Below are 24,711 nucleotides of genomic sequence, written 5' to 3' on the forward strand. Positions count from 1 at the left end.
TTTTTGTCCCAAAAAATATTTTCTTTGACACATGGTTAAAAATCTATAACCTTGTACCCTCTGATGTTGTATATATGCAACTGCTGTTTTATTGTTAGACATTATCATGACATGTTGGTTCTCAACTTTGTCGGTAGATTGTATTAATGCTTTCAGAAGGCTTTTAATTTTTTGAAGTTTGAAGACTCTCTCCTGGTATTTTGGCCCCATTGCCCTTGAAAAGTTTTGTTCCCTATCACTGCTCCCCATCCTGTTAAACTGGCATCTGTTCTTATCACAACTACTGGACTAGGGTCCGAGAATGGCCCTCTGAATAGGTTTTGTCTTTTCCTCCACAAAGTCAGATCTATTTTTACAATGGAAGGAATCACTACTTTCAAGTCTAGGTGTAGGTGGTTGTTGTCCCATACTGACAAAATCAGTATGAGAGCTGGCTTGATTTCGACTCCATCGTACACTCTGTAAACATCATGTTAAAGATCCCAGTAGTCTCACCTCTGAGCGAATTGTGCAGACCATTTTCTTGAGAAAAGATTATATCTGAAGAACCATCTCCTCTATCTTTTCTATGGGCAAAAAAGAGCACTGTTCTCCTGAGGCCAGAGCGTCTCCCAAGAATTTTTTCTGTTGGCTTGGGATCAGGTCTGATTTTTGAGTATTCACTATCCAACCAAACCCTGTTATGGTTTAATTTTGTCTCCTTGCACATATAGCCCCCATTTCTGTTCTGCCACACTTTGTACATACAATTTGTTGTACCAGAAATAATTGCATCTCAAACAAAAATTTATACTTTTACAATTAATTCTTCCAATGGCATTACTTGATCCATCTCCTTTCAATCACATACAAACTTTTTTTGGGGGGTATTGATGTATATAATGAGCACACATCACATGAACATAATAATTATGTATGAAATTGTCGTCTAGATTCCTAGATTGAAAACTTTCAGGCTTTCTATTAAATGTTGTCCAACCCTTAAGTACGATTTTATTTGCTTCTCTAATGGTTGGAGATATACATCCACATATTTCCCCAGGCTACTCCTAACGGAATTATTCCCAGATACAATTGGCCGGCCTGGGGAATTTGTGGTGCTTTAATGCAGGTAGTAGATAACAGGAATACGTGGATATTCAAATAGTTTAACTACTGCTCACATATAATACCCAAAGATTTAGCTTGACACATAAGCATTTCCAGTTATTTATTATATTGATAAATAGGATCAGACCTTAATTGTGTATATTTTTTCATATCTCCAAATTGGCAATACATTTCTGCATTATAATCTTTTTTTATCCAAGAGGGCTACTCCACCCCCCTTATCCGCATTCTTAATTGCCAAATTTTGTTTTGTTATAATTCTGTTCATTTAACAAAAGGGCAAATAACAGAATTATCACTCAATTTATTTGTTTAGCATTTTTTAATACGCACCTTTTGAAGGCTTCCCTTCCTATTGCCCATTAGGGGTGGTTTTTCCTTTAATGTGGTTTATTTCACCTCGAATCTAGAACCTGAAGGGGTAAACCCATCCCTTATAGTATTGTTTCTATTCAAAAAATAATTTTTTAAAATTAATATTCCTTATGAATTTATTGATATCTATATAGGTTTGGAATTTATTTAGTTTTGCTCTAGGGGCAAACTTACTTCTTTTTTTCAACAGTGTAATGTTAATTCAGTTCAACTGAACTTAAACTAAAAGTACTTGTTGTGTCTACATCTATTTGTTTCTTTTTCTCTCTCTATTTTGATCCTCTATTCCTTTCTCCCCTTCTTGTTTTCCCCTTCTACCTCCTCCAGATGTCCATTTCCAATTTTCTGATGTGGAAAATTGTTTGTTAAGCACTGGGCTTTCCCCATGTGATTTCAAAGGGGAAAATCTATTTCTCAATGAAAAATCTCTATAATTACCATATATACTTGAGTATAAGTATATTTTTGTCCTGAAAATTCCCCTCTCATCTTATACTTGGGTATATAAAAATAATAAACTCACGTGAAGAAAGAAGAGGCGCTGCCCATGGAGCTGTTGCAGACCTGGAGCCTGTGCACATAAAGATAGAAGAGGAGCTGCCTGTGGCGTTGGAATGGTGAGTATGCAGTTTATTTATTTATTTACGGCCGGCTATACACTACAGGGGGCTGGCAAGCGATACTAAATACTAATAGGCAATACTAAAGGTGGGGCTGGCTATATACTTCAACGGTCTGGCAGGCTATATACTACAAGGGGCTGGTAGGCTATATACTAGAGGGGGCTGGCTATATACTGGGGAGGCTGTGACCAATGCATTTCCCATCCTAGGCTTATACTCGAGTCAATAGGTTTTCCCAGTTTTTGGTGGTAAAATTAGGTCCCTCGGCTCATATGGTATGTAGTATTATTATTCATGTATCTATTATTCATACCTTTTATAATTCCTTTATCCATATCCATGTTTGTTCTGCCACTTTCCTTGGTTAGAGTAATTCCTATTATATCCTGGATTCTGTTGCCAATTTCTACTCCAATCTCCTCTATAATGACCTGAGTAAAGTTGGCCCCCCCACCTTGTTCAAATCAAACAAAATTGGTGTCAAACGTTTGTGCTGGTTTGTTCAGCAAAAATTTTTGTTTGTGCCGCTATCGTTTTTAAGATATTAATGAGAGTTTCCAGAGGTCATCAGAGGTCAACCAACCCCCCCACATTGCCCAAATCAAACAAAACTGGTGCCGAACAATTCTCCTACGTTTGTGCTGCTCAAATTTTTGTTTGTGCTGCTTTTGTTTTGAATATATGAACAAAAAATGAAAGGTCAAAAGTTCAAGCAGCCCCCCCACATTAACCGAATCAAACAAAACTGGTGTCAAACGTTAGTGCTATGTTTGTGCAGCAAAATTTTTCATTTGTGCCGCTATCATTTTTAATATATTCATACTTTTTTCCAGAGGTCATCAGAGTTCATTTCTTCCAAAGTACAATATGTTTGCTAGCTCCCCCTGGTGATCAAACCAGGGAAGTGTCACTTAGTTTGTTTTTTACCAGTTCATCCTAAACACATTTAACCTATGTAAACACCTGTACATACCATAAAAATGAGTGGCACAAACGAAAATTTTTGCTGCACAAATCAGCACAAATGTAGCACTAACGTTTGACACCAGTTTTGTTCGATTTGGTTAATGTGGGGGGGGGCTGCTTGAACTTTTGACCTTTCATTTTTTGTTGATTTATTCTAAACAAGAGAAGCACAAACAAAAATTTGAGAAGCACAAACCAGTACAAATGTAGTAGAATTGTTCGGCACCAGGTTGGTTTAGGCAATGTGGGGGGGCTGGTTGACCTCTGGAAACTTTCATTAATATCTTAAAAACGATAGCGGCACAAACGAAAATTTTTGCTGCACAAACGTTTGACACCAATTTGTTTGATTTGAACAAGGTGGTGGTGGTGGGGGGGGGGGGGCAACTTCACTCAGGTTCTATAATGTCCTATATGGAGTTTGATGAAATAATTTCTACCATATCTAACATTCCCTTTTTGCTCCTGGAGGTTGTCCCTATCTCTATCCCTCATGAATGTAATATGGTCTGATTTGCAAGCTATTTCCTTACTCAAAATAGGTTTTTCCTTTTATTCCAAACTATATGGACCAAAAAGAAAAAAAAAAAAAACTATAAAATTTAATTAACCCCTTAACGCTCTGCGCCGTAGCTCTACGGCGCAGAGGTATAAGGGATGTATGAAGAGGGCTCACGGGCTGAGTCCTCTTCATACAGAGGTGGGGGTTTTTGCATTTTGCACAAAACCCCCACCGCTAATAACCGCGGTCGTTGCTTGCACCGATCGCGGCTATTAACCCTCTAAACGCCGCCGGCAAAGTCTTTTTTTTCAATCACCACGCCCCCGAACGTCATCGGGGGGCGGCGATCGGTTACCATGGTAGCCTCGGGTCTTCTTTTGACACGAGGCTACATGGTTTATGCAGGTTCGTTACAATGAGCCAGTGGCTCATTGTAATGTATGACCTGCAAAAATGCCATATATTGCAATACTGTAGTATTGCAGTATATGATAGGAGCGATCTGACCATCTAGGGTTAATGAACCCTAGATGGTCTAAAAAATAGTGAAAAAAAGAAAAAGAAAAAAAAAGTTTAAAAAATAAAAAAAATTAATAAAATATTAAAAGTTCAAATCACCCCCTTTCCCTAGAACGGATATAAAACATAACAAACAGTAAAAATCACAGACATATTAGGTATCGCCGTGTCCCAAAATGCCCGATCTATCAAAATATAAAAACGGTTACGGCCGGCGGTGACCTCAGAGGCGGCAAATGGCGCCCAAATGTCCGAAATGCGACTTTTACACCTTTTTACATAACATAAAAAATGAAATAAAAAATTATCAAAATGTCGCACAGACCTCAAAATGGTAGCAATGAAAACGTCGCCTCATTTCGCAAAAAATGACCCCTCACACATCTCCGTGCGCCAAAGTATGAAAAAGTTATTAGCGTCAGAAGATGGCAAAATTTTTTTTTTCTTTTTTGCACACATTCGTTTAATTTTTGAAAATGTATTAAAACACAATAAAACCTATATAAATTTGGTATCACCGCGATCGCACCGAACCAAAGAATAAAGTAGGCATGTTATTTGGAGCGAAGAGTGAAAGTCGTAAAAACTGAGCCCACAAGAACGTGACGTTTTTTTTAAAATCTTTCCACATTTGGAATTTTTTTTCAGCTTCGCAGTACACGGCATGTTAAAATAAATAACATCAAGGGAAAGTAAAATTTGTTACGCACAAAATAAGCCCTCACACAGGTCTGTACACGGAAAAATGAAAAAGTTATGGATTTTTGAAGTTGGAGAGCGAGAAATCAGCCGAAAAACCCTGCGTCCTTAAGGGGTTAAGCACATACCCACACTATTGAATTCAGACACAGAGAATCCAGTCCCAACCATGCTTTGATTTCCTGTTGTATGAGTAAGGCACCCAAGTCCTATACCTACCAGCTATTTATTTTCCTTAGTGTTTGTTGTCTAGTAGCTCAGCTGCAAGAGCAGAGCTGTGAACACAGCATTATTGAAGTGTAAACTACGAGTAACTGAAGACACTCTTGTCGAAGTCTGGTTCAAGCTGCCGCACTACTTTTAATTGGCTGCTTATCATCCCAGGTGCATGAAAAATTGCTTGTACAGAGAGCCATTGTCAGCACAGAAAGTGTAGAATGATTTTAATAAAGACACACTGTATACTGAGACTAAACAGGGAGGAACCTGAATCATCTCAGTTACAGTCAAGTCTGTATAAGCATAACAAAACTTTATTCCGGATGAACACAATATTGCGGTGAAACTTTAATGAAAGCTTTAATATTTGAAAACTTTATTTTTTATTTTTTCAAATGAGCACCAACACATTGTAAATGACAGAAATAATGCACTTTCCTCTAATACTGAATAACTATGTACATTTACACAAAACATGGAGATAAACAATTACATTTATTTAAAAAAAAATGACCTGAAACTCATAAAAAGTCAAAAACAAGAATGAGACATTTTGTAAACAGAAAAGCAATACACACAGGTAGTCAACTCTTATTTTGTGTAAGATAGAATATGGATTTCTCTTACCTCACAACTGAATTACATTTGTAAAGTTTTACAGGGAAAATAGATTCCACACTAAGTTGCTACATGCAATGCAGAGCCTCACAAATTCCCCTTGATTTCAGAAAGCTCACAACGCTTAAAGAAACATTAAACTTGAGATTTGCTTTCTCATATCGAAATTTCCATTCACAAACCTTATAAGTTCCTCAATATTACAGAAGAGCTATCGATCTCCGAGAAAATCTATAGAAAATATGAATGCATTGTATATAATAAACCATTGACGGCGGTTTCTGACACAACCAGGCATTTATACAACCATTGATATTTACAGGCCTCTTGCTGTAGAATACTGGGTTTATACTCAGAAAGATTGCCATGAGATAGAATCCTAATGAGTGAACATGGGAAGTCATAGAATCCATGAAATATGTGTGGTAAAATGCTGGAATCCACAATGTTAACCCCGGAGACTTTATTATAATCAAAAATATCAGGCACTTTTGTCTGTTATTTTAGGGATCTAGAATCGTTGTTCTATTCCTAATATGGAGCAGTACGATGAAACAGAACATTAATGATAACACAGCCCTTCACCATCTGATGTTTATTTAGAAAATCCATTCATTTCCTATAATGAGGTTGTCCCAATTGTCATACTGCAATTCAAGATTTAAGAAATTCACCTTCATTGTTTTGGTTGATGGAATAGATTGAAAATAAGCTGGTCTGGTTAGCCTGTGTGTAAACCCAGCATAACACATCAGAACAGTCATCATGCCTATGTAATCTATAGCAGTGGTCCCCAACCTTTTTTTGCCCAGGGACCGGCAGCAAGCATACATTTTTTTCCAGGGACCAATGGGTGTGGGTAAATGGGCTGCTGCCTAGCCAAAAATGTATGGCTAATATTGTCTGAAGAAGCACCCCCGCCCACTTATATTGGCCACTTTCCTGTTCGATGCCTCCCCTGCTTCCATTTTCTATAGCATTTTTATATTTTTTTTTTACAGAGTTCTGCTGGGGCCCGGTCTAAGGCCACAGCCTGGTGGTTGAGGCACACCGATCTATAGGACCATAAATGTAAGTATATCCTCAAGCCAACAGAAAGGAGGTGATCCAGGTGCTAACATATGCTGCCTTTTTCTTTTATTATAAAACCGATGTCTTATTGTCATGTCTTCCAGCTTGCCAATATGGAATAATTAAGGTCACCATTATTCTGTTAACAGTCTATACACTTTTTTAAGTGCAGTCTGTGAACAGAGCTGTAGGAGTTTTACATTCACCACAAGCCTGTAGATCCCAGTCTTCATACTCACATTGTAAGTCTGGATTCACATTTTTCGGTGATAAATCCGTGATCACGGATGTGAGAAGTTGCATGTCAGGGACTGATCACTCTTCTGGGGACTGAACTCTGTGCATAATATTGATATATCATGCAGGGTTATTGTTTCCCCAATATGCAGCAGAGCAGACACTATATTGTTGGCATATCAGGGAAACAAGAACTCTGTGCATAATAAATAAATATTATGCATGGGGTTCAGGCCCCAGCAGAGTGATCAGCCCATGATCACATACTGATCACCAAAACATGTGAACCTAGGCTTCAAAAGATAGTTCTGCAATTTAAGGAACTGCTGATGGATTTTTCATCACAGTCAATCATATGAAATCTTGTGGGCTGTAGCCATCTCGATCGTGAAAGAAAATGGCATGAGAAAAAGAACCTTGGGGGAGTTTTAATAATCTGTCCAAGACAGAAATCTGTCATAGTTTGCACTAAAAAAACTGTCTGCACCACAATTATAAAGGATTGCTTGACAAAAGGGGCGTGACATCGCGTCAAAAAGGTAGGTGCGCCAAAAATACTTCTAACTTGACAGAATTGTGTCCTATACTAGGACAGATTTATCATCCAGCATTGGAAACAAGGGGCAGTTGTATAAACGTGTCTATCAAAGTTTTACGTTAAACTTTTTTCAAAGTTTTTGGTGATATTTAGTTACCCATAGCTAAAATTCTAAAAATCTTGCTATACGAACTGTAGCCACTAAACTTTGTTATTTCTCACCTGCCAAAGAAGGTCTATGCTGTAAAGAAAAATCCTACAGAACACAAAGAAGATTTGGCTTTGTGTCTACTGTGAGTAAAGCAAGAAGTTTAGTTTTTTTTTTCTATATAGTACAAATAATCCACAGCAAATGTCACCAAAATAGTTTTTAAAATATGTTTAACATAAAATATAATTTACCATGAAAATATATAATTTTCTGGTAACACCTTTCCTTTAAAATTAAATCAGTACCACTACTAAAAGCCTACATGTACGTACAATTGTTGCTCATTTAGAATGACAGTGTGCAAGATAAATTTCCTCTACAAATATACAATATGAGCTGTACATACAATCACTACAATTTGAGTTGTTTTATGTAATATTTACTCTTAGCAGCATTACATGATAACAGCAAGATCTCATGTCCTCTAAAGCTCTGTGAAACAACACAAATGTAACTTTGGTTAGGAAACTCACAATTTTCAAAAAAAAAAAAGCTAAATAATCCAAAAATCACTGTAAAACGAAACCTAGCCAGAATTTATCAACAGTTTAGGAAGCCCAATTTGAGGTCAGATGGGAAGTCAAGATCTAAACAGTTTCAGAAATCTGGATTGTTGCTCCAGCCCATGGGAGATGCAACAAAAGCTTCAGTTCTGACACATGGTCACATTGGTCCAATAAATAATATAAATAAACCCCTGACAAGTTGTAGCTAGAGATTAATGGCCCATATTTGCACAAATTATTTATTCCACCTACAGCTGTAGAACTTTCAATCGTACTAGAGTTTTCTATCTTTATGGTATGGTACTATATTTGGAAATGCTTTGTATGGCAAGCATCAAATGTAAACTCCAAGAGACCCGTGAGCAAACATTTGAAACCCAGGTTTTTGGGTTCTGGCCCCTTAACTTCTCCGTCCTGTAGTTTTTATATTATTTACAGGTCATAATGAACGTGGACAAAGGAATTATTGAGTTTTACAATACACATTTTATGTCTAATTTGTTAGAATTCAAATATGCAAACAATAGATCTATTCACATCTGACATGATCCTAATCCAGCCCTATTAATATTCGCAATAGATCTTCATACTCAAGATTATGATCAGCTTTTGTTATTGAGCTAGACACTACTTAGGGGTATTTTACATGGCCTTGAACCTCTGTGGGGGGGGGGGATTCATTATTGTACGTGCAACAATGACCATTGTTTGGCACTTTTCTGACAAAGGGTTGTGGTCAAGAGAAATTGGGTATGGTCGGATGGGAAATAGGTAGTGTGCCAAAAATAGAATACAGCAAAATAATATAATTGCGCTTTCACACAAGGAAGTGAAACTAAAACGTCTACATCTACCTTTCGTGCTCAGGTAATGGGTAATTACAAAAAAAGGGTACAAAAAAAGGTTTACACTTCATTTTTTTCCCCTAAACAAACTATACAAGCAAAAAGGTCTTGTCTCCTAGTTAGTTTGGAGAAACACAGGTCTATCTATCCCTTGACTTAAAAAAATGTATTTTTAAAAAAAATATAATATATTTAATAATTGTGAAAGGTTTTAAAAGTTTATTGTAATACTACCCAGGAAATCTCAGTACGTTCTGACTCATAAAGCTTTCGCAATGACCTCTTATTACAATCAGACCAGCTAAACCCTGGAGGATCTGTGTAGCTACTAAATTTTGACATTTATCATGCAGGGCATAATCTCCTTTACAATTTAATTTTCTCCCTCCGCTATGTATAGTTGTATACAACAGGGCTGAGTGTTTGTACCAACATTACACATTTACATTAAATATTCATATTAAATCTTAATGTTTAAGCCAACAGGAACATCTTTAGAAAGCAAGACAACACATATTGTGGGACAAATAGAATTACCACCATATATCAGGTCCTTTAATCCAAGATGCCACATTTTTGCACTATTCAGAAAGAATTAAATTTCATGAGGTTTTTATTGCAGCCTTAGGCTAGCTGCACAAGCTCCGCTCACTCACCATTGAAAATGATGCAGGGTTCCAGATACAAGCTCTATCTTTCGCATCTCAGGCAGTTGGCTCATGCACGGGGCAGTGAAACTCACAACTGTGTGCACAAGCCTATCGAAACAAACAAGGACATGTACTAGCTGTAGAAAATACGGCTCGCACAGACGCAAATTTTCTCATTGTGTGCAGCTACCCTGAGACAGATAAAAAACTTAGTTTTTAAATTTCACTTTCAAGATTAAAAACTGCACCAAATGCAACATCAAAACAGAATGCAGTTTTCTAGCATTTAGTTTTAATGGTATAGGAACACATTTATCTTCATGATGCTGAATGGCTGCAGAATGTTCACATCTAATTTTGCAAGCAACAAAAACCAGTTAAAATCTCTGTTGCATTTCTGCTGCATACTTATACAGCATTATATATAATACAGCATTATGGGATATGGAAAAATTGTATTAACTATGTTGCTACTGCATTACACAGCTGATTTTCTACAAGAAAAATACATGCAGGATACGTGTAAGGCCCCTCATCCCCACTGACGCCTATGGCATCAGACACGTTGTCCCACTGGACAATTTGGTTAAATGCTTATGCCAACTGCTTGGCAAACATACTGTAATCACATTATAAACCACAGACATATATCCTCTACATTGTTTAAAACTAGGACACTTTATTCATTGCTTGGTATATATTATTCTTATGGTTTATCAGTCCATTAGGAACATACTTAAGATAATTACGGCATTCCACATTGCAGTGGGACTTTGGTCACTGAGGTATTGCCATCCTTTGCAACGTTTCAGTGGCTCCGCCTCCTTCAGGGATGCGCTGTAGCTGTATCCTACTCAAATACTATTACAGCATATACTTATGTTAAATATGGACAGCTATAAAATGCATATCTACAACAATCATAACAATACATTAAAATTACACTTTGTTTAAAGGGTATATGGACTGCAATCTGTCTATCCAAAAAAAACTCTCTAAATCTCAATTTCTTTTTTTATTGGGACGGAATCACTACAGGTCATCTTTTGAACAAGAATTTATAACCGTTTGTAAGGAGAAAGAGAATATCCTCTTATACACAAGATACTTGGATGATGTTTGTTTAACCTGGAAAAGAACGTTCAAAGTTTGTACAATCATGCATGCCATCCACTAATGCAATTCACTACAAAAAGACCAAAATGTGTTAAATTATCTTGACGTAGAAGTGAAAAGGGGCATCAATAATTTTGTGACCACATTATTTACAAACCATCAGACTGCAAAAATATCGTGCATCATGATAGTTATTATGCTCCACAAACTTTTTCAGGCATACCGAAAGGTCAATTTATGAGAACTCGACGTATATGCAATAACGATGGAGAGTATGAGAAACAAACTCCTAAAATGTTCGTAAAGAGAGGGTATTGTAAGAGAGAGGTGGAGAAAGCAGCAGAAGAAGTGTTTATGATACCAATAAAAGAAGCAAGATCCCAATCAAAAAAAGAAAAAATTGCTTTTGTGTCCCAATATGACCATCATAGTAAACTCTTTAAAGAGAAAACAGGATTTGTGTAAAAAAATAGGGCATGTCCATAAGCTAATAAATCAGTAAGATATGACTTACGTGATCCTAAAAAAAAAAAAATAAAAAAAAATAAATGATGTACTCCTGTTTTGTTATCCTATTTTGATAAAAGGCTTATTACATGTGAGAATATAATATGCATGCTTAAAATGTCCATGTGGTATGGTCTATATGGGCCAGACATCTCGCAGTGTTAAGATAAGACTCAACTAACATAAATCTATGATTAAACAGTTTCTTACCAGAGAGTCCACAGAGTCTGTTCAGAACAATAAAGTCAAAATACAGAAAAAACATGAAACAGGTGTTCTGCTTCATTTTAAAGAAAAAGGAAAAAAAGTCTATGACCTAAAATAGTCTTGGAGCAAGTTGAAGGTAGTGATTCCGTCACGATAAAAAAGAAATTGCTACAGAGAGAGGTTTTTGGGACAGAAAGATTGTTTAAACCATTAGGGTATACGGACTCCAAAGTGTCATTTTAATGTATTCTGATGATAGTTGTAAATATGAATTGTATTGCTGTCCATATTTAACATAAGTATAGGTTGTCATTATAACAGTATTTAAGGAGTAGGATACAGCTACAGTGCATGCCCGCAGGAGGAGACAGAGCCTATGAAACACTGGAAAGACTGCTGTGGCGTGAAATGCCGAAATTATCTGAAGTATGTTCCTAATGGACTGACGGACTGATAAACAGTAAGAATAATATTGATTTATTTTTTTGCAATTTTTAGCAAGCAATGAATAAAGTGTCTTAGTTTCAAACGATCTAGAGGATATGTGCCAGTGGTTTATAATGTGATTCTGCCTTGCAGCACTGGGGTCCTGGGTTCGATTCCCACCCAGGTCAACATCTGCAAAGAGTTTGTATGTTCTCTGGGTTTCCTCCGGGTACTCCATTTTCCTCCCACACTCCAAAACATACTGTTAGGTTGTTTAGATTGTGAGCCCCATGGGGACAGGGACCAATTTGACATGCTTTGTGCAGCGCTGCGTAATCTGTGTGTGCTATATAAAGAATATTATTATTTATTATTATTATTATGGCTATTGTAGGAAGTCTCCTAATTGAACACCGACTATTCGTTCCACCTGGGAAAGACGAGAAACCAGTAGAATTGTTATATAATGCTTGCCAAACATTGTTGCAATTTTGACTGAGAATTTGCAGAATTCGTAATTTGCATCAATCCAAATAAGCTTCAAATTCCATTTTAGTGACCTGAGAAATTTATTTGAGAGTTTTCTATGACATATTTATATAGTATACCATTTTAATATCATAAGAGAGTCATTTAAGTGGATAGAATCTATTAAAATGCTCCTCAAATTGACCTGTGCAGAAAATATGGTTTTATTTCCTGGGTTTTTTCTTCACTAAAGAGGTGCATGAATACCCCTGTGTGTTCTATATGAATACAGTGCTGGTGTATATACCCCATCAGTGCTTTGCTCCTTCTAAGCAACAAAGCAATAATGCATTTCCAACTTCACCATTATCAGGAGCCACCTTAGCCTTAGAAATGCGTAGGAAACCATTTTATTTCAAGGGGGATTACAAAAAGTAGGGTTACTTTTTTATAGTACTGCAACAACTTTCTTTTTTTTTTTTAAGTAAATGGGACAGAACTACAACATCACCATTGGATAGCTGTGGCCATATTTTAAATAAAGCAGCCACATTTTTCTTAACTGCTTTTCTGAAAAGTTTCTACTGTCTTAATAAAATTTAATCTGTAAAAATCAAATTTCCTTTTAGCAAACAATTTTAGCCATCCCATTTGGCATATGTATTATATCCTGTATAGATTTGAAAATATGGGCTTCTTTAAAAGGTGGTCAAGTAAGCCTAGTATGATACAAGTAACTACTCCAGACATATTTATTGCTCCTATTATATCAGGCCTCGAGAAAATTCATACTGCTGTTTCAGATTTTCATGACATTAAAGGGGTTTGCTGATGAAAGAAAATGCTCAAATTTCAATCCTAGTAAAGTTAACACAATAAAGATCATTTTTAACCCTTTACTTCACCATTTTACTCAGTTTCATTTCTGTTTTAGCTCCTATCACTCAGTGATGGTCATTGTAAAATTCCAGGTTGTGGGCAGGGGCTCTCTAAGCAAACACATTATGAACCATCTAGTTCTGTGCGTAGAGAGAGCGAGATCTCAGCTCCACTCCCGTTAGACAGAAAACCAAGATGGCTGCCGACCCTTAAGTCAGAAGATACAGGGTTGGAAACTGGGGCAACTGAAAATGGGGACATTAAAGAAACTTGTCGGAATACCCCTTTAAGCACAAACAAAATGTCATAATTTACATGATGGGCAAGGGAAAGATTATTATTACAGTACGTGAATATTGAGAGTGAAAAGGAGTGGATGGTTTTGTCGAATGTGGGAACTGAAGTTTTTATTAGCAAAATACACTGTGAAGTCTATGTAGAGAAAGTGCAAGCACACCAATCGTTATGAACAAAAAATGTAACGTCTGTACTAATGGATCTGCACGTAGGTAGACAGATGAAAATTCTGCAACAGCACTTTCCCCAAACAAATTCCATTTTGATAAATTGACAGCCTATGTGATAACTAAAAAAAATCCTTTGGTTTACCTTCTTAACTTCCACTGTAATAGGTACATCTTACTAAAGCATAAATGAAGGACTTGGTACTTAGCAAAAGTTCTAGGAGAATCTAGTAAAATACCTGCAGGGAAACAATACTATGAAGGAGTTAGAAGGACATGTCCTTTCCCAAACTAAACAATAAAACAAACTTAATATGGGGGTTGGGATGTTTGAGGATTCTAGTTTTATCTTATTTGGATAAATAGACTATGGAGAAATGAAATGAAAATTTAGTTATCGAGTTGTCTGAAGATGTTCTCATAAAACAATAGTCAATTGAAGTTTTACTTTTTTTACATGTTTTAACATGAAAAAAAAATGTGATAACATGAAGGACTGAAAATATATTCAATATCCCAAACACATAGTTGGACTCAATTTGTAAATTATATACAGTGAAACTTAGTTGTGATGATATTATAACATTGCATTAAAATTGTGATTTTCTATGTGGTGATCTACCCATAGCAGATCATAGATAGTGACCATAGTGCATTAAATATGGTAGTACTGAAAATCTCTCATAGAATATTTGGTTGTGATAAAAGGTGGCCTTTTGGAGAGGTTTCACTGTATATAGTTACCGGTAGTTTGTTTATAGGATTATGGTTTACCTTCTTTACCAATATCATAACAGAAGAGAATATAGTACTGTACAGCCATGTACAAAACTATTTGTGGCAACATGATGAACTACCAAGCTATTCCCCTGTTAGTTATTGTCTAAAACTCATAGCGCAGAGTTAGCATAGATGAAGACAAAGTTATCAAATTCAAGTTCTGTACATATGCGGCAATGTACAGGATTCATAGTGCAAAGTACAATGCGAAGTCGGTGTGTATAAGGGATACACCATTTTCTTGGTAAATTCATTTTTAGATATAAAGGACAAAAGGAACCATTATTCATAACTTCAAGAAACACATCAGTATAGTAGATCAATTGATCAAAGGGGTTGTAGTTCACCCACTACCACAACAGGACACAGTCATTGATTCAGCTTCATGACTTGTCTATTCTGGGTATTTTTGGTTTCTTCAAGGTATAAGCTACTTACATATGTTGCTAATATTACCCCAGACATTCTCCCTATGAAAACAATAAGGTGTTTTCTTCTAGTAGGAACCAGATTTCAGACCTTTAAATGCAGGATAACATCATCCCCGTTACACGTAGCTCTCTCTCTATTCATCAAGTACACCTCCATCCAGCTCTACAATGTGACCCCCGGTGTGCCACTTTCTGTACATCATGTTGCACACAGCTTTAAATCAACTCTAACAGTAAAAGAAGTGACTGGGCTATGAGACTCCCGATGCTTTCGTTAGCCAACTCTACAAAAGAGCATGAGGCCAAGGGCAACTCACAAAAGGGATACAAAGCAAAGAGACAGAGTGTCAGAAATTTAGAGGCCATTCACCAAGAATGATGGAATAAGGGTGAGAGGATGCTCCATGCGGCACAGCCTCCGAATCATATGAAACCAAGCACTCAGTTACTCGCTCATTCTAAGGATAACATATTCGGCTGAATCGCTTTTCTCATCTCTTCAATCCCAGCCGTTATCCTTGATCATGTGCGCTAATTCAATGATGTATTTTCCTTCTTTATACTTCTGGCTGCTTTCAAAAGCATGTTCCTATAGTAAAGAGAAAGCTTGAGTTAGTACTGTACTGTATACTTTATTTTCCATAAAAAGACACTACTTGAAAAAGCCAAAATTATAGAACTATCCTCAAATATATACCGTATATTCCGGTGTATAAGACGACCCCCCTACTTTCCTGTTAAAAATATAGAGTTTAAGATATATTCGCCGTATAAGACTACCCCTTTTCCAACAGCCAGCTCCCCCTGTATATTGCCAGCCTGTACCCCCAGTATACAGCCAGCCCCCCTGTATATAGCCAAACTGCCCCCCCCCCCCTAGTATACTGCCAGCCTGTACCCCCAGTATACAGCCAGCTATTATACAGCCTGGCGGCCCCCCAATTGTGCAGAATGCCGGCCCCCCAGTTTGCATCCTGCCGCCTCCCCCTCTATATATAGCCAGCCTGCTTGGCACATTAATAATACAACAGCTTCTCACCTTTCCCGCGATCCACCGAAGCTCCGCTGCTACACTCCGGCCGGCGGTGACAGCTCATTGAGCGCTGGCGGCTCACAGAATATGACGTCAGCCGCGTGCCGACGTCATATTCTCTGCGACGCCGGCACCCACGGAGCTGTCACCGGCGGCCGGAGCGTAGCTTCGGTGGATCGCGGAAAAGGGGAGAAGAAACATTACCGTCGTATAAGACGACCCCAGACCAGACTGAAGATTTTTCAGTCTTCAAAAGTCTTCTTATACGCCGGTATATACGGTACCTTAATATAATTGGGTAAAACACAACCCATATAACATGCATATTAATTAAAAGGTCAAGTTAATGGGCCCTTTTGTGAACAAGCATTTATACATTTGTGATATAGGTAGGAGCTTAAATTTACCATATCTGACCATGTTTGGGGAGTATTCCATAATTATAACACTGGCAGTAATATATATATTGGTAGAGATTATAGTACGGTAGTTAAAAGGATTTGCCCGTGAAAGAAAATTCTCAAATTTCAATCCCTTCTTCTTGGGTGTATCAGCTGCGTAACTGTGCTGTGATGCCACCTTCCATCCACTCTTCATGAAGTAAATATTGTTGTTATTCTCAAGGTAAATCCAACTGTTCCTTGCTCACCTTGGATTGCAAGCGGTTCACAAAAATCTTGACCACAGGGTTTGCTTTGTATGTGGAAGATCTAATGTGATTCCTCTACTTGCAGGTGGAATCTCTCCCAAGGGCCATCAAGTAGGTTAAATCCTATGTTATATTCCCGTCTAAGAATATTCCAGTCTAAGATTCTCTGGAAGGCCTGAAAGTCTTGAAGGCCTGAAAGTTGTGCAACAATTCAAACACCTAGGCATCCACATCACTCAAGATGTGTCTCAGGTGTTGCCATTAGGGTCAGACTGGGGGTTTGTCCACGAATTTACAGAATAAAGATAATTTCTACCCCTTACTTTACAATTTTACTCAGTTTTATTGCTATTTAAGCTCCTATCACTCTCTAAGCAAACAGATTATGATCCTTGTAGTGCTGTGAGATACAGTGTACTGAAAATGTGGTTTGATTATCAGCGTACAGGTTTATCTACACTTTCATTTACCTTCTGAACATTGTATTAGTATCTGACACATAGAAAGAGAGATCAGAACAATCAGAGATGAGAAGAGATCCATGAGATGCATTTTACACACAATGACACAGTCAGTTCTGCTACATCTCTGCTCTCACACGGTTAGATCTGATGTGCCTCCACTCCTCTTCCCCTGGATTAAGAACTAATCTGCCTTTAGCTTGTAGCTCTCCTCCCGCCGGTGTGAGTATGTGTGTGCTTGTCCTGGAATGCAGGGAGCAGAGAGAGGGAGGAGCTTAGCTCCACAGCATCAGGCAAGATGGCTGCCAACCCTAAAGTCAGAAGATACAGGGCCTGAAATCGGCAACTGAAATTGTGTACGCCAGGACTGATAGAGACAGGTTGGAATTATATCTGTGAAATGCTGTATTTTTGTTAATAATAGTGAATTAGAGAATGTGTTATTTTGTTATTCTGGGTATATTTAAAAGGAACATGTCACCAGGGACCTCATTTTCACTGAAGACAGGTTGCAAAAGCCCATCACAGCTGCATTGAAAATATGGCTTTCTGCTTTCTCTAAGCATTTGAATTACAATATAATTTTGTGTTATAACTTACCCTGCACCCCTACAGAATCCTCTGTGTAGTCCTAGAGGTTAGGCTTTGGTTTAATGCATTTCAAATAACAGCATATGCATATTTATATTTTTACAGACTGGGTATTTTGGGATGAGGTGAAACCCAATGGGTTTTTGGGGGAAGCGATCATGAGTTGCCAGGTGCTCATGAATATTTTAAAGGGGAACTGTGATTGGTTGCCATGGGCAACTAGAAATATTCTGACTTTCAGACACTTAAAAAAAATTTGTTTCAGCATCTTCTGACGCTAATAACTTTTTCATACTTCAGTGTACAGAGCGGTGTAAGATATCATTTTTTGTGCAATAAGCTGATGTTTTCATTGCCGCCATTTTGAGGACTGTTCCACCTTTTTAACACTTTTTCTTACATTTTAATGTAATGGTGTAAAAGTGGCGTTTTGGACATTTGGACGCTATTTTCTGTTCACCACCGGTTTTCCCCGCATTTAGTGGCCCCTCACTCCCACATATTTCTCCCCTCATTTGTTCCACCACCCCTATCTCTCCCCTGCCGGCCTGAGGCACATTGATGTTGTGGAGAGCTGACAGATGTCTGCAACATCAATGTTTTAAACTCTGTATTTGAAGGATGTAGAGTTGGATGCAGTTGGTGGCTGGCAAAGTCAGTGAGTGTAAGGGCCCACCAGTACATTTACCGATATACTGGTGGGCCAGTCAGATCCTCGTTGCCATTGACCTTCCACTCCTTTTTCCGCTGCTCTGCTGAAGATTTTGGTTGTGGAAAGGGTAACTAGAATCTGGTCTTTACATCTCTCTGGTATTCAACTGTATACTATTCATCAAGCCCATCTTTCCCCTGTGGGACTATTTAGGATTCGCAGAATTGGAGATCCCAGAGATCTGCCTGTTGGATTTGTTGATGAAGAATAAGGATCACTCCACCGCCAAATTGTTCTGAGTGAGACCCTGTATCTAGCTCAAAAATCAATTGCTGTGACTTTTAAAATACAATTTTTAGGTTCCTGTTAAAAAACATTTTATTTGTGGAGTGATTTGGGAGATGGTAAACTCCAAAATAAGATAATGTGCCTTTAATGAAAAATACTAAAAACTTAGCCATGAACTAAACATACTATAAACAAAAAGTAATAACCACATACTGTTGACAGTAGCTCAAAACACCCTACTCATTTACCTAGCAACATATAAAGAGCACACAAATTTTAGGACTTAAACCAGTACAAGAAAGAGAATTTTAGTGTTATCCCTTATAATTGGGTCAACATGGTAAATGCAGGAGATTAATCTGATTAAAGCATCAGTCTACAGTAGAGGAGGATCAACTTTTCGTCACTCATCCTCATTAATTATTCAAGGAACTATATTTAATTTAGATGTGCACGGTGCAGATGATACTGAGCAATTTATAATATACAATAATTGTCCACATTTTCTCAAATAACCCTTTCAAATTCTCCATTATCCATTTTAGTAATTTCCTGAACTATTTTTTTACTTTCCACTGAGAACATATTTTACATCAAGCTAGTAAGTAATGCAATTGATTTAGTGTCCAAGTGGTCTCTTTAGAAAAAACCTGTAATTTCTTAAAATTAATTGTGTTCTACAAATAAATAATAAAATTAAGGATACAGACACATGCTGCTATAACTGCCCCCAGGTACCCCCGAACATCACAGTATATTAGTGCGCAAAGCATATCAAGGACGTGATTAGATGTATTAAGTGTCTAAGAGCAAACAATACGCACAATTTAGATAACCTATTACTCTTTCTAATATAGTTTCCTCCCACACTTTAAAACATACAGGTAGGTTGATTAGATTGTGAGCCCCAATGGGGACAGGGACCGATTTGGCAAGTTCTGTGTAGCACTGCGTAATCTGTGTGCGCTATATAAATAAACAAATTATTATTTTTAATATATACAGGCAGTCCTTGGGTTACATACAAGATAGGGTCCGTAGGTTTGTACTTAAGTTGAATTTGTATGTAAGTCGAAACTGTTTATTTTATAATGGTAGATCCAGACAAAAAAAATTTTTCCCCAAGTGACAATTGGAGTTTCAAAATTTTTTGCTGTAATTGGACCAAGGATTATTAATAAAGCTTCATTACAGACACCTTACAGCTGATCATTGCAGTCTGAGACTGTACTAAAGCATCCAGAGAGCTTCACCAGAGGTCACAGTGGGCAGAGAGGTCCGTCTTTAACTATGGTCGTTTGTAAGTCGGGTGTCCTTAAGTAGGGGACCGCCTGTACTAGATATTAAGGGCTAAAAACTTCCGCTACTGCCATGTTTAACATTAGATGAAGTGCCAATTTCTAGGAGGCTCTTTTTCGTTTTTGGGTTTCCATTTTTCACTCCCCACCTTCAAAAATCTATAACTTGTTTTGTGAGGGTTTGTTTACTGCAAAACAAATTGCACTTCTTAGTGATGATATTTATTATTCCATGCCATGTACTGGGAAGTGGGAAAAAATTCCAGATGCAGTGAAATTGGTGGAAAAATGCATTTGCTCCGTTTTCTTGTGGGCTTGGATTTTACAGCTTTCACTCTGTGCCCCAAGTGACATGTCTACTTTATTCCTTGGGTCAGTGCGATCACGGGGATACCATAATGTCTTCATAAATTATATTTTTGCATCTTCTGGCGCAAATAACTTTTTCATATTTTAGTGTATGGAGCTGTGGGTGGTGTCATTTTGAGACTTTTGATGAAGTTTTCAATGCTTCTATTTTTAGGGCTGCTCGGCCTTTTGATCACTTTTTATTGAATTTTTAATTCTTTTCAAAATGGCAAAAAAGTGCTATTTTCTACTAAGGGGTTAAACGCAGTGAAAAACAGTTTTTTTTAATATAATTTTTTACCTTTTTTTTGTAACTATTTTTCAGACCCCCTAGGGTACGCTAACCCTAGTTTGACCGATTGATCCTACAATTTACTGCCACAGTATGGCAGTCTATGGGGATTTTCCTTCTCATGCATTACAATGTACAAATCGCATATTGTAATGAATGGGTTAAAATGAGACAGCCTCAGGTCTTTGGAAGACCAGAGGCTGTCATGGCAACCGATTGCCGCCCCTCGATGACGTCACGGGGAACAAGCTGAAGCTGCCAACAACTTTGCCGGTGGCAATGGAGAGGGCTATGGAGAGGGGATGGAGACAGATGCTAAAACTGAGGGGACCACACAAGTAGCAGCCACATTAGCCTCAATGACAACAGTGAATGATTTCCAGGTCTGTTAAGCTGTAAACTGTCAGTTTTTCTGTCCAAGGGATCCTTTTAAGTGAGCCTGTCACCAGGAATGTAATTTTTTGCTGGTTCCAGTAGCCTACGCTAGGGAGAAAGAGACAGGGCCCCATAGCAGACTCCTGAAAGAAGCCCCCCTACCCCCTCAGAAAATATATTTGTATACTCACACACACACACACACACTTACATACATTCATGCACACTAATTTATGCACTGATATATACATTTATTCACTTACTTAGGTGTTGACCACATGGGGGAAGCACATGGCAGGAATTAGAGATGAGAGATGCCTATCCCTGATGTCCCCTCCCTCTCCTCTGACATTTCATGCTGTGTAATGTGGAAGATTATATGCAAATAATGCTGCTGCACATCCTCCATTCTCTAGTGTGTCAGGTCAGATGCTGACACTGTGGGCCACATAGCAGATGCTATAGCCCCTACAGCTGTAGTTACATCCCTTATCTCCGTAGTGAAGCTCCTCCACTATAGATCAGTGGCAAAAGATACTGGGAAGGAATGCCTGCAATCATCTAAGGGCTTATTCACGCCGCAAATTTGTGGCCGCATGTACGTCCCCATAGACGCCAATAGCGGCATCTTGGCAGGTCTCTTGGCATGTGTGCGGCGCCACTATTCTTTATGGAGGGTTGAGGGGTCACCTCCTCCTCCACTCCAGCACACGGCGGTATGCTCGCACGGCGGGCATACCGCATGTGAATGTACCCTAAGAAATTCTAGCGTGACCAGGAAATCATGGCTGTGGAGTCTGTGAACACATTGGCGGTGTTGGAGTCTGATGGTTTTCTTAAAGAATCTAAAGTCCTTGAAGCAACATGCCTAATAATAAGCTCATACGCCACCTGAAATGTATGGCATTTCGGGACAAAATCTGCAGAGGAAAACCTTGGAATTTTGCCAGGTGATTTTCATGGATTTTTCTACCTGAAAAGCCAGCTTAACAAGTGTGGTGTAAACTGAGGATATAACCTCTATGTTTCAGAGTACAGAGAAACTAACCATATTAATAGAAATAAATACATAAAAAAGAAAGTCTTCCCACTGCTGGCAAGGTTAAAGCCCAGAAGTCAAAACTGAAATTGTATTCTCCTCAGAGTCATGTGCAACTGTGGTGCACTGACGGACTATTTTTAACCTCTCTGGAAGAACGTCCAAAATGACCTGGACAAAACAGTGGAAACAAGCCCTGCCTTTGTGGCTGCAGTAAATTCCTGCAGTATCTGTCTGTTATGGCTGATAGAGTAAGAAAAAAAAAAATTAAAACCTAGCTAAAAGGTAGGTCAACCCGGAATTTGGAAACAGACTATTTTGAGTTACAATGAGATAAAAGAAAAAGGCTCAAATTTAGGATTTTACTTGTAAACTATGGATTGGGTATTTTACAATGTTGTTGTGCATTATTTATAGTGCATGTCATGCACAATTACTTACATATTTCCAGCCCAGTGTGGTTTTGCAATTTTCACAGTAGATGTCTGCTACAGCATGAAGTCCTGTAAGTAACACACGTTCTTCTGCAGGTCCGCAACCAACATTAACACTAAAGAAAAAGTAAAACCATAAATTGAAAAACAGTAATAACACCCCAGCTCTCATTTGTGGCAGACAACTTTTCCTTCACAAAATGAACAGCATGTAATTAATAAAGAGTGCCCGACATCACTAAATGAGAATCTGACATCGGTTGTGACCATAATAAACTGCAGACAGTGCCAAGTACCCTGGATATCAGTGAATAATAACCTTGTATGTAGCAGGTAGAAGCAGGACAGCGAATTGTGAACCCTTAATCCAGGTTTGCAGCTCCTGCAAGTGCTTTGATAAGGTCTTTCAAACGGAAGAGCTTTCTGATCTTTGCAATTAACTGTTCCACAGCCCACCCCTCTTCTCTGAGTGATTACTGCAAGTATCCAACTAAAAGTTTGATACCGTTCCTATTGGTAGCAGAGCAGTAGGGCTGTGGAACAGCACAGTGCAGAGAAGAGAAAGCCCACCAAGAGCCCTTGCAAGAGCAACAGACCTGCATTATAACTTCGCTTTTCACAGTCCTGTTACTAATTTAAACATACACAAGGGTATGCCACTGTACTATGCTGTATTGTACTATTCTTTGGGGTTTGAGCACCTCTAGATGCACTTTTTTTTTTTTTTTTTTTTTACCAAAGAGCAACACGGAGGTCAAACACACATCTGTATCATGTCAACAATGCAGTTTCAAGCCAGACCCATACCATAGACTCCAGCAATACATTGGCAACCAACTCTTCCTCTCCTTTGTGACGTGCCCCAAAAACCTGAATTTAATTCTGTTCCCTATAAACATTTCCAATAGTAAATATATGGAGTATTTTTAATTACTATACACAATAGAATCTTGGGTTTGAAGTAATACTCACACGGAATTGAATAGATACGCCCGACCCTGACTTCCTTGAAATGACTGCGAAAGAAAAAATAAATCATTGTCACTTAGTGTAAAATGTTCTGCTCACTTTAAAAAAAACAAATCTTTTCTTTTGAAAAACACTAACAGTACAAAAACAAGAATGCCAACTTTAGCAAGTGTACAACTGTACCTATAATGTTTACAGGTGGTTTACACATACTAGTGCAGTATACCGAGTTACTATCAAGTATGGTACAGATTCATAGAAGGTGCATTGGAGTAGGAAGGAAACCCAAACCTTTGCCCCTGAACAATTAGAAGGATATAGATGATGGTCACACAAGCTTAGGGAAATGCGACTCCCAGCCACTTACAATTTAACTATAAATTGCAAAAATTAGTAAAAACAGGTTATGTCATATAAAGGCACGTGGAAACACTGTACTAGTACTTAATTTGTAATAGGGAACAATGTGCGCTCCTCACACCTGGTGAAGGATTTTGATCATATAGACAAACAAAAAAAGGGGTATACAAGAGGAATAATATGCACAAAATTTATAAATCTATAACAAAGTTTATTGGTAATAAATGGATAAAAATACACATATATGTTAAAAACTGGCTTTCAGAAGAGACAGGAAGATCCACAGGAACCATAACCATGGCATATGTAATCAATGTTACATTGTCTAAGGTAAGTCATACATAATGGGATAACCAATCATCATATAATATGCCCAACCAGACCATATAAAACTATAAACACTCATATAACATGTATTGACATAAAGGTGAAACAAAGTCCACACATAAATGACATATAGTGGTCTAGGTCATTTGTTAACCATGGTTACCTGACTGCAAAGATGCCCCAACGCGCGTTTCAACCACGCCGGTCTTTTTCAAGGGGTCTAGTCTGAAAAAGACCGGCGTGGTTGAAACGCGCGTTGGGGCATCTTTGCAGTCAGGTAACCATGGTTAACAAATGACCTAGACCACTATATGTCATTTATGTGTGGACTTTGTTTCACCTTTATGTCAATACATGTTATATGAGTGTTTATAGTTTTATATGGTCTGGTTGGGCATATTATATGATGATTGGTTATCCCATTATGTATGACTTACCTTAGACAATGTAACATTGATTACATATGCCATGGTTATGGTTCCTGTGGATCTTCCTGTCTCTTCTGAAAGCCAGTTTTTAACATATATGTGTATTTTTATCCATTTATTACCAATAAACTTTGTTATAGATTTATAAATTTTGTGCATATTATTCCTCTTGTATACCCCTTTTTTTGTTTGTCTATATT

The 24,711-nt window shown here is 37.9% G+C and overlaps 1 protein-coding gene across 2 annotated transcripts in view; it reads right to left on the reverse strand.

Moving 5' to 3' along the window:
* Positions 1–5,305: 5,305 nt before the first annotated feature.
* The window catches only part of YPEL2 (yippee like 2), a 68,948-nt gene continuing 49,542 nt past the window's right edge, over positions 5,306–24,711 (reverse strand). For both annotated transcript variants that reach the window (XM_072136482.1, XM_072136481.1), the window contains exons 3-5: positions 23,400–23,443; positions 22,435–22,543; positions 5,306–15,556 (exon numbers count right to left, since the gene is read on the reverse strand). In XM_072136482.1, coding sequence (XP_071992583.1) covers positions 15,467–15,556; positions 22,435–22,543; positions 23,400–23,443 — 243 coding nt within the window. In that variant the 3' untranslated portion in view covers positions 5,306–15,466. The remainder of the gene's footprint in view (positions 15,557–22,434; positions 22,544–23,399; positions 23,444–24,711) is intronic.

This window comes from Engystomops pustulosus, chromosome 2, assembly GCF_040894005.1.
Source record: "Engystomops pustulosus chromosome 2, aEngPut4.maternal, whole genome shotgun sequence".
Classification (NCBI taxonomy): Eukaryota; Metazoa; Chordata; class Amphibia; order Anura; family Leptodactylidae; genus Engystomops; species Engystomops pustulosus.